At 40.7% G+C, this 12117-nt stretch overlaps 1 protein-coding gene across 1 annotated transcript in view; it reads left to right on the forward strand.

The window, feature by feature from the left end:
* The window catches only part of negr1 (neuronal growth regulator 1), a gene marked incomplete at both ends in the record, with an annotated part of 107469 nt that overhangs the window by 65030 nt on the left and 30322 nt on the right, over nt 1-12117 (forward strand). The window contains 2 exons of the mRNA XM_083672573.1: nt 9709-9829; nt 11419-11567. Of these exons, the coding sequence (XP_083528699.1) occupies nt 9709-9829; nt 11419-11567 (270 nt within the window). The remainder of the gene's footprint in view (nt 1-9708; nt 9830-11418; nt 11568-12117) is intronic.

Consider the following 12117-nt stretch of genomic DNA (forward strand, 5'->3'; position numbering starts at 1 on the left):
GGATTGAAATTCTCCATTGGAACAGCAGCTATACCACAGCAGGCTGAGGGGCGGGCCAGCTGGTGGGCACTGCTCACTGCCTCTCAACCACTCTGGCTTAACGCTGCCTCTGCGGGAAGAGAGATGAGTTTGGGCCCAATCCCAATCTATCATTCAAGCTCTCCTCACACATCATTGTATACTCATAGAGCAGACTCGGCCACTGGGGAGTTCTGGGGGGGGTAGAGGCATGCCAGGTTTGGAATTAGAATAAAGGTGTTACCCCGTCAACATCTCAGGGAAGAAAGGACGATAAAATGACTACAAGAAAGCAAAGAAATCTGCTGTGCCAACAAGCATTTACCGGTTAAATAAAAGGTTCTCGTTTGCCAATGTGCTCAAATGTTGCTGAGAGAAAATGGTCCACTCAAGCTCATAACAGTTCTCAAGGGGATGCTGTAAGGTATCAATCTGATCGTGTCACTCAGTCACAGAGCCTCAGAAATGTGCCATTGTCAAGGCCAGCTTCTCAAGGAAATGGTTTCTTGAAACCTGTCTGTTCACAATATTTTGATAGCTGATTAACTTAATAGTAATGTTCTGACAGTGACATTGTGCTGATTCTCAAATATAGTAATAGTATTTTTAATACTGCAACTGGAAAGAAAGGGTTAGTTTATTACAAATGGTAGTTAATAATAATAATAATGGTAGACATAATTGTCACAGTATTCATAATCGGTTAAAATGATTATGATGGTATTCATGATAGCTGCAGAATCTGTTAAAGAAACAACATTCAAGTAAAAGTTTACATCTCAAGTGTTCTCATCAGTTTCAGTTAGGAATAATGCCATGTTAATGAGTTACAACTGTTCCCACTGCCATGTTAATGAGTTACAACTGTTCCCACTTTTTTTTCTTTTTGTTTAATCTGTGAACTCTAAAAAGACTATGAAGTGAATGACACTGACATTTCAAGGGTAAACTGTATAATTAAATACATGCCCAAACAATCTCATTCCCCTTTAAAAAATAATTACAGCTTTTAGGTAAGAGCGTAGTTGACCTCCCGGCTAATTGCAGATTAGGACCACTAATTAAAACAAGCAAACGAAAGTAATGAAAACAAAATTAAGCTCTGGCATGTTTGGAGTTGTCCTTTGGCATTTGGCTTTACATTATTAAATGTGTCAAGGGTGGCTCTTCTGATATTGTAGCCTCTGTATTTTATTTGTGAAAAAATGCAGTCCTTGCACCCAGTAACTATACCACAATGAAGTATTCTGTTAAGTGCATGTCTCTCAATTATGTGGTGAATCATCTGATTTGTATAAAGCTTGCATTAATGAATACAGTGCTTAATAAAGTACTTTATCAAGCAGACTTCAATGGTGATCGCCAATGAGAAGGTCATCATGGAATCAGATTGCTTGAAAAGCCCCTACTTGGCTAAAGGATATGTCTGCTATGATTGGACCTGATGAAATATGATCTCTGACCCACTTTTAGAATTTCCATATTCATCTCCACCGCACCTGCAGCTGATATTGATTGAAATCTAAGAGCACAGTTTGAATCAAAAGCGTAAATATCACGTCTGACTCCCGACTCAGAGAGATGAATAGGCAGGAAAGCGCCATGGAAATGCCTCCGCCTGAGATAAAAAGCAATTGTGTCATTAATTAATTAATCACCCTCATTATTGCAGCATGAATCAATGACTTTTTTGTCAAGTTAAAACTAGTAGGATATAGACAGGTAAAAGCAAAAAACATGAATGTCGTCATGACTGTAATTTTTCAGCTGTTTAATTAAATTCACTGTAGTGAAACCAATTGAGACACATTTCTCTGCACTCTTTGGCTGTCAGAGTATTGGTACTCCTTGGCATTGAAGAAATTCAGACTTGCATGCTGACTCCCATAAGGAATGCCATACACCCAAAAAACTAGGATCCCCTGGTGCTTCTGTGCATTTTGTAATTTGACAGTTGGTAAAAACTTTTTACCACATTTTCAAGTAAACACAGCTGAGTGACATGTTGTAGAGCATTGTTTGTCTGTCACACTTTCAGCATGTCTACCAAAGCTATCCAGTGGCAGTTTGAAATCGCACCAGATGTTTTGTTTTTCTCTCTCCATCCATACAATATTCAAATGCTGCCACCAGAAAAATCTGGGGAAATAAATATATAAAGAAGACAGATTAGGTGATGTCATGTTGGCCCTGCAGATGCTTAGAATGTTGATGCAGAACAGAAGTGCTGCAGCTTTCAGGGGAGTGTCAAAGTAATGGATTCATTATTTATTTATTTCCATTTCATGTTGGTGTCAAAATACAACTGTGGATTATGTGATGCCAAATGGCCAGGCACATTATGATAAACAATACAGTCCAGTAGTCCAACAAAACAGCACCCTCTCAAAGAACTTTGATGGCTTTTTGTTTGAAATTCACATCATAACTATACAATGCCATACATTGTTAAATATATTTTTTTTACTGGACTGTTTGTCTATACACTATGCACATTTCGTTGTTTTGTGTGCTTGCTTAGCTGGCTAAAAGTGTTTAAATTATTGGTAGTGGAGGAAGTTTAGTGAGATAGTTCTATTTTTGAGATGTGAACATTATGAAGTTGGTTTTGTGTTCCTAGCTTCAACAGTGTAAGAGCAGTGGGGTGCTAAGACAGTGGAGTGGGTAGAGAGGATAGAGTGGTTTTAGTGGGGTAGAACTGGTACAATAGTTAAGACAAGTGCATTGTTGTGTCATCATTCTAAGAATTAGTTATGCAGGTGTCCTGCTTTTATCAGGTTCCATGGCAGTAAAAATGGAGCTCACAGAATGTTGGCCTAAACCAAAGGATAAGAGTTTTAGTTACAAAAGGCTCTCTGCACGTTGTAAAGTTGGATTGGTATGTCTAGCTTAAACGTTGTAGGAGGAGTAGCAGTGAGAAAATCCTAGAAGGAGTATAATATGACTATATAAGCTGGACTTGCTGAAACAAACCAACTAACTGGAGAAAAGGGATTGCAGTCTTATTTTGGTAGTAGAAAAAGGTTGGTTGGTTGGTTGGTTGGTTGGTTGGTTGGTTGGTTGGTTGGTTGGTTGGTTGGTTGGTTGGTTGGTTGGTTGGTTGGTTGAATGGATGGATGGATGGATGGATGGATGGATGGATGGATGGATGGATGGATGGATGGATGGATGGATGGATGGATGGATGGATGGATGGATGAAATGATAGATGATTGTTAAATAGATAGATCTATAGATAGATCAACGAAAGAAGGTTAGATAAATGAGAGAAGGTTAAACAGATAGATGGATACATGAGAGAAAGTTAGATGGATGACGGAAAGAGATATGAATAAGTACTCTCAAGAACTATAGTTGGACTTGCTGAAGCAAGCCCACTAATAAGTAATTGAAGTAGGACAAAGAACAGTAATTGTGTACTACACAAGCACACACATTTTTCAGATACCATTCCCCCTACTCTGTCAATATGTCCTTCATGTGGAGACCACTTCTGTTGCTTTACTGAGCAAATCTGTGCGATGTATGCTTCTTAGATTGCCAACCATTTGTTACCTTTCCCTCTGGTATCCCATGGCTGGGAATGTTCTGTTCACATGTGAACGTGGCCAAGGGAAAGAGAGAGCAAAGCACCTCCATTTTATTCGCTCCTATAGTAATTGACCGGCAAAACTGTAATCAGTTTTAATTAATTATGAGCATGTACATTAGAGCTGCTATGAACAATTAGACCCACGGTATTGATAGACTTCCAAGCCCTAATTAAAATGCTGGGACTTAATGTGAATACTTAAAATGCTTTACATCCTCTGCCTTTATTTGCTCAAAGCCTGTCTCTTGCCTATGCTTACAGTCTCTTATTTGGTCTTTCCCAGCATAGACACACCAGAATATGGTCCTCCAACTCTGCCAACAGCACTGTTTGGGAGACGTGACTGAGCCTGCACGTTTGTGGTCAGAACAAGCACAAGTAATGACATGGATTCAGTGAGGGAGTGGGTGGCGGAGAAGAAGGGTGGGGTGGGGGGGGGGTCATTATCTCCAGATGTCATATCTCCACTCTGATGCACCAGCAGGGGTAGAAGGAATGGTGGAAGGAATCTGTTAGGAATGTGTCTCATCAAGGTTATAGTCTCACACGCAGTATGATGGATTTGCCCATGCAGCATAGATCGGCTACAGTGATACTGAAGTGTTATGCCTTACATGTGTCACAATGTTTAGACTAGTAAACTTCCTGAAATTGGATGCTGATCCCAACCCACACGGTGTAAAAACCTACACAGTACACTTATTTTAGTAGCCCAAGCACCCGACGCATACTGGACACTGGTATGACAGAGCTGAGTATATCATAGTCTACTGAGAACAAATATCCACCCACATTATTAGCCCACCATAAATCAGTAAAACCCAGATTCGTCTTTGATAGATGGTAATTTATTGTTGTTTCTGCCGCAGATGATCTGTAAGACTAATATGCTAATATCAACAGAGAATACATAGCAGTAAACAATACATTTTGACCTGGCGTTTATTAGAGACAGGCGCTTATTTGGAGACTGCGCTTATTGGAAGTTTTACTGTATTCAGTGTATTCTTTCTTGTGTTACTGAATGTATTGAGTCTTAAACTTCAGCTGAATAAATGCCCCTCCCCGTTTGCAAAAACCAGCCCCCCCTTAGTGTACAGTTAGCTGGCATTCTATGTGACTCTGTTTCCAGAAGCTTCTTCTATGGTTTCAAGCTTCATTAAGGTCGTTGAATGCTATTGGCTCTGATAGTAAGTCCCAATGACGAACCATGGCCACTTATGACCCTCCAGCCTGCCATGAAACAAGTGACAGTTACATAAGAAACACTTAGCCTTTCCATTCATTAATATTTATGCCTTGGGTGTAAACATACTGTAGGCAGTTGACACCTTGAACCCCCCTGGAGCACAACTAAAAGCAGTTTACATGTATCCTTAATGCAGAGGGAGATGAAGTAGGATAGAGGGGGGTGTAGTAAGATAAGGATCTGATGTACCTGAATATGTAGGATGTGCTCTACTGGGGAACAATCCCACAAGCTCAATCATGTATCTACATAGATTGGGGGGCGTGTGCTTTTGACTTCATCCAGTGTCAAACACAGGCCAGAGCTGTCAGCCCACGTAGCACACCAAGGCTACTATTTATACGCCCTGTGTGTATGAAGGAATGAACACAATGTTGCTCCAGATATTTTGAATAGAAATCTTAATTAATTAATAAATCTTGGCCACAGAACCCACTGCTGGCTGACAAAACGGGACAATGAGGCACGCAGACAGCATTGGGAACAGTCTCTCTGTGTGTAAGCTGATAAGTCATGGACTGATGAGTCCATTTCTTAATTGCAAGGAAAACTCATTTTCAAATCTGGCTGAAGAGGTAGGTTATTAATTGATCTTTTAATTAAAAAGCCTGCCTGTTTTTTCCGTGAGAACAATAGTTTGCAGCTAAATAAATCATATTCAGTTTAGAAACACACCAATTAATCATTAATAGCCACACTAGGAGGAACACTTACCGCACAGCAAAACAAAGGAGAAGATCCCCTTAACGCTTCAGTACTGCAAAATGGCTGCAGTTTAAAACCATCCATTATTTTTAGATAGAGAGAGGTTAAACAATGTTGTTATCATGTATGTGTGGACACATTGGACACATCACCTTTGTTTTGATGACAAGGTGTGCATAATGTAAATGTAATGGAACTTGGTTTATGATCAACCTGCAACTGGCCATTAGTCAAACCCATGGCCCCTGCAGCACCAACCCCCCACCCCTCCACCCCCCATCTGTTGGAGTCACTGTGCTCAGCCATGATTTACAGCACTGCTACCGTGCTCTCCAGACACTAAATTACCTGGATTATTGGGCCTCCATGATTTTTAGTGCACTACTTTGCATTACTCTCCAAAATCCTGATGGCTTATTGCACAATATATATGATGATGGAGAACTTGCCACCGGGTTCAAATTGAAATTATGAGACTGGATTTTATGGGTTGAATTTATACTTTAAAAAGGCCTTATTGCCAAGGACTAGATTAGTATGAATTACGTTGCGGATATTCATGTTTAATCTGAGCATTTTGGTGCTTTATTTATTTAGTCATTGTTTTTTGTTGTTTTATTTGTCTCTCTAAATAGTATTCCAATGTCAGTTGTAGAGCATATATGTAGAACTCAATTTGCTGAATGAGGTAGGGTTAGGTCAAAACGGGTGACCATACTGTGTCATACTGCATTTTGTTGGGTAAATATAACCTTTTTCTGTGAAAAGTCATCCATTATGCTCATTGCATCACATGACTACTGTTATATCTTCCTTCCGTTTTGATGAAAGAGTCTGGACCACGTATATCAGGGAGAGAAGTCTTGATCTTTATTTTAGTATGACAAGAACCAGTACAGTTAACTTGCTAGCTCTGCAGCTAGCCTTGTTGTATAAGCTGCCCCTTATATCACAATATGTATAGACCCAGGTCTATTGTAGAAATGGAAGCCAAAAAAGCTTTTGGTAAAAAAGAGTTCCTTTAAGACTGATAAAGCAAAAGTAATGTTTTTTGTTTGGCAAATCAATTGGCACAGACGTTATTTTGCCCACTGGTAATGAATAAAGGAGAGCACATCAAAATGTTTCCCTTATAAAACAACAGCTTGAAAGAGATTCTATTCATCATGGAAGCCAGTTGAGAAGCTGTTCCTCTCTGGCAGGTACACAGGCGTTTATAGAAGAAAGGCTATATAGCACTGCTAACATGAAAGAGACAGTGTGTGAGCTTTTTGTTATTTTAGTTATTTTTTCTTTTTTATTGATGCTATTGACACTGCTTCTGTGTCCACTGCTGCAGTTACTGTAGCCCATGATGGGAGAGATGTGGTTTCATACTGACAGGTAGGTCACAGAGACCTTTCAGAGCCCTGCTAATCAATGGCCCAGCACAATGACACCAGTGGAGGATTACAAGGACTCGGCAAGGCTCTTAGAATTGGCATGCTGCAATTGATTTTGTCATACTCGTTATTGGCTTCCATTTCTACAAATGTTGGAGACCCCTGTAGCAATCTTCCGCCTTTTATCTTTCACTGTGTATCGAGTGACATTTTTTCACTTGCACTCCATGGTCATTTAAAGACTGAATTCAGGAGTTTCTGATTTTGAGACTTTTAAAACAACATGGTGATTTGAGTCTTTTGTTACTGAGTTGTCTCACTATAAGGTTGTCATTCATGTTACTGCTGTTGTTATCCTCCTGTGATTAAGATGGTGGGAGCTATAATAGCTCTGTTGGCTTTTTTATGTTGTTGCTAATGCTGTTTGTAATTAAAGGAGCAGACATCCAGAGGTCCAGCTCCTGCAGCGAGATAGAGGCAAAGGTTGTTAGCACTATGGAGATATCCCAACTCTAACCGTACACACACACATGCACACACATGCACACACACACACACACACACACACACACACACACACACACACACACACACACACACACACACACACACAAGCAGGCAGCCCACTCTGCCAAGTTCTTCCCCATCATACCTCCCAACGCGCCACCTATCCCCATGATGATAAATGACCAGGAAAAGTCCCTGTCTCACCTGTCGCTAGATTTGCTACATCAATGTCTCCCTTCCCGTGCACACTGAGGCATATGGATGCAGAGGTAATTGGGGAGATATGCAAGGACAGAAAATCAACATACTCCTACTGCATGTATATGCTCATTAAAATTCCGAGAGGGAGGCTGATGAAGTGCATCCTTCTACTTCTACTGAATTTCCACCTTCGCATGGTCTGTCACACACTCACAGTACACATGATCATAAGCCGCATGTACACACACCCACATGCATCCTTTGATGTTTCGGTGAATCTTTCTCATCGCACCTTATCTATCTAAGTGGATTGTTGAGGTTGGCAATGATACAGTGAGAAGTTCCATACTGTATGCCCTTCATTAGAGCTGATGCACAGCATCTACAGTACAGTCATGATAGAGCACCAACACATACAGTACTACAGCCTACTTTTCAATATGTACCTTTGCTCTCTGAGACTACCAGGAATCTATGAATACGGCATACTGTCTGGATGATTTGTGTCTTTATAAGAACAGGCATTTCAACAGAGGGCCTGGGGTGACATTTTCTTTGTCCAGTTGGTGAGTGTGATGTGAGACAACGCCTCAGAGAGAACAAGCTACTGTATCACAGTCTATCTAGTTTTGAAGGTTGTGCAGGGGGGCAAATCGCAATTGGAAATATTTGGAAAGGTTTGAGGGCACCCTGCTAAATTACACCTGGAAACAAAGCTTTTTCATGACTGACTGGCAAGTGATTCTCAAAGACTAAATTGTGGGGGAATATAAATGTTTGAGAACACCTAAGCTTGCTCTAGCTTCTCAGAGTGAAACAAATATACTACAAATGTACTATTTATACAAGGAATATAAATGTGCCATAAGTCACATTCAGACATGTAATGTACCGCTAGCTAGCAGGTCCAAAGTGGACAGACTTCCTGAGAGTAGGCAGAGAGAATCTTAGAGTACAGTAGTTTTGTTTTGGTCATTCCCTCCCCTCATGTTTGCTTTTTATAGTTTGTTTTGAGTGGACCAGGTTGTGCGCTTATTATTTTGACTGGCTTGTGGACCACATTGCCATAGACAACTCCAAATGCCATTTGATCTGTGGCATTGGGCTCTGTTACACCACTTTGCCTTTTGAGTCAGCAGGTCAATTCAATTAGCTTGCTAGTCAGGGGTTTAGATACAGGAGTTTGTATGAACAAAATGACAGAGATGGCACAGTACCTGTTTTCACTGACCCAACGAAAACCCCTCTGGGAATGAAACCTTGTCTGCATCTGCAAATCTATTGGGAACATTGCCAGTTAGATGTGCTGCTTCTGCTTTCCATATCCTCTGGCAGATGCAGGATGTGATTCTACCCCACTTGCCTTCCACAGTTTATGAATTTAACATGATTTTTTAAATGGTTGATGAATACAAATGCAAAAATGGAAAGAAAAAAGCACTCACAGTCGTCTTTAATATTGGACAGGGTTTGATTGTTAGAACTTCATTGTCCATCCTCTATTGTCACCATATATAAGAATCAACTAGAATGCTTTGTGGGAATTCTATCCAATTTTCGATCCGGTAATTTCATTTCTTTCAAGCCTGTGTTACCATAAGCTCTGTAAATATTGGAACTACAGTACAAAAGGCCCTGGCTGCTTGAGAAAGCGTCCACAGCTAAAGCTGCCTTCATAACACTGGCAAAGTGATTTACACTAGCCACATGAAAGGAGACTCATTTTGTATTCACAGAACCTGCCTCTGCCATTCAGTCTTTGAACTTCCATTAAGCAATTCATCACCATGCAATTCATTTCATTTTCCTAACCCTTGGGATGGATGCCATTTTCTCCATTTCCACCCCTTCCATAACGTTTACATTAAATATGCACACTGACCACGGTTGGGTATGTTGTGTGTTTCAAGTTTTGAAGACTCTCTTCTTTCCTTCGTCTGGATCAAAACTGGTTTCCGGTATTGCATCCATAAAGTGTAACTTTTTTGTTTTATTTATGGTCTTTCAAGATCGTACCGTTTTCCTTTATAACGTTTAGTTTTTCTTCCTTTCAGTTGCCCCAGCCATCCACGAGATGAAGAGCCATGGGGTGGGCCTGGGTCGCACAGCCCTGCTGAGGTGTGAGGCGGCAGCGGTGCCTATTCCTTCGTTTGAGTGGTACAAAGGTGAAAAAAGGTAAGACCCAGCTCCTTTAATTCAGTATGCACAGAAATTTTGCTCTCTGAATAGTAACCATTATCGGGAATCAGCTTCTAGATGGAAATGAATGGCTTTGTCTCAAGTTGGATGGAGAGTGACTGTCACGCATTAACTCTTCAGTACTTTGTTTGGTGTAGCTCCATTTGGGGCAACGCTAGGTTTTGCTCTGAGTGGCCCAGCAGTGGGCCTACTGTAAACCAATAAGAATAGTAATTCGTACTTTGTCCTCCCTCACCTTGCATTCTAATGAAATGTTTGCGTAACTCCATCAACTGGCTTAAATCATTCTCGGCACATCCATCAATCAGTGTAGGTTCAAGTAGCGGTTCTTGAATTTAAAAACCAAATTACCCCCATTACCCATCATTTACCCACTCCTAGTGAGCACAATTTCAATCATCAGTTCACACTGTGCTAATTGTAATTATAGGGTGGATTCAATTTATTCAAATTGCTAAGGAGGCACATTGGCATGATTCTAGTGTTTACTTAATTCAGGGCCTGGCACTTGCTTTGAGCCTCTTTCATATGAAAAAAGTATTTTTCTTGATTAATTCATCATAATGAAGGTGACGTTAGGATGTATGGATTTTAGGACATACAATACGCAGCATTATGGTTTAAGAACAAGAACATGGTCTTTTGTGTTATTCTGCTCACAACGATAAGTGTCACACAATACATTAAGCTCAGCTATGTGTGGTTGTCGCTATGCCATAAATGCTCATGTCATGGTGCCAGTTTCTCTGGATCTGAAATAATGAGACAGATTTGACAGTCAAATCTTTCTTTTGAAGTGCCACTATACACAGTTTTTAAAAGGGAAACACGTTTGTCCTGACAGGAGCAGTGCTGCTTGTTTCATGTTGTGGAGGGAAACCAACATGCCCACAGACTCCTGCAGAGTTTATCATGTGACTGTTCAACTAACATTAGAGGGAATCGCTGTGGGAGACAGAACAGCAGATGCTCTAAGATTTGCTGGACATAAGGTCACACGTAGCTTTTCAACTCATAGAGCCACAGTGCGCTTGCACAACCATCCAAATGCATACAGGAAGCCACTGTGCAGCCAAAATAGTATCTGTTCTGGTCCTCTCTGGATATATTTTAATTTTTGAACACAAAGGCTGCATTATTCATGCCTTATATACCTCAGCTGGCCTCTACAGATTGTTGAAATAAATCAAAAAGACCAACAACAGAAAGTGATAGGGTACAATTGTCAGACACAATAGGGAACATGTCTTGTAATGGTGTATCTAATGACACCTCAGCTGAAACAAGTAGTCAACCACAGCCAAGTGGTGGGCTGTTGGCTGACACTTACCTGTAGGTCATCTCTCATCTCTCCTCTCACACTGTGGGAGTCCAGTCCTTCTAAACAACTCTCAAAGACGTGAGTGAGCCAAAGGATAAACTGATCTATTGAAGAGGGTGACAAAGTACTGTAGAGTGTCCTATCTGAGGATGATAAACATTGTCTCCCTCCTTGACTCACCCCCTCCTCCTTGACATTTAAAAAAAAAACAGAAAAGCTTTATTTGCTGTGTGTTCTATTTCAGGATTAACAAGGGCCAGGGGATTGAAATCAAGAACTTCAGCTCCAGATCAGTCCTCACAGTGATCAATATGACAGAGGATCGCTATGGTAACTACACGTGTGTGGCTGTGAACAAGTTGGGGATGGCCAACTCCAGTGTGCCTCTCATTGGTAAGTAGCCACACTATCTCCTCATCGCTGACCTGGGTCTGTTCTATAAGGGCTCTGCGTGTTGGAAACTGTGTTGTGGATGTGGATAGGTGGTTGACCACCTTCATTATGAAAAGCTTTTTTCATTACTACGCAGAAATATATGAATAAGCCATTTGTTTTGTTTTTTTACATTTTTTTATGTTAAGGCTTTAGCCTTGTATGTGTCTGTGCCTCTTCATGGCTAAGTTCATCTTTCTGGTTGGGATCAATATGAACACATACACACATATAAAGTGAGTAAAACCACTGCACTCCAGCTCAAAGAAACAATGAAATGCTCACATTCTTGAACATGGTCAGAATATCCAGTTGCGTGTGTGTGTGTGTGTGTGTGTGTGTGTGTGTGTGTGTGTGTGTGTGTGTGTGTGTGTGTGTGTGTGTGTGTGTGTGTGTGTGTGTGTGTGTGTGTGTGTTAACTGGTCAACTTTCTTGGCTGCCAAATATGACATCAAACATGGATAAATTGCACCTGCGTATTGCTTTATGAGGAAACATCAGTCAGAGATGC

Source organism: Argentina silus (genome assembly GCF_951799395.1).
Source record: "Argentina silus genome assembly, chromosome: 6".
Classification (NCBI taxonomy): Eukaryota; Metazoa; Chordata; class Actinopteri; order Argentiniformes; family Argentinidae; genus Argentina; species Argentina silus.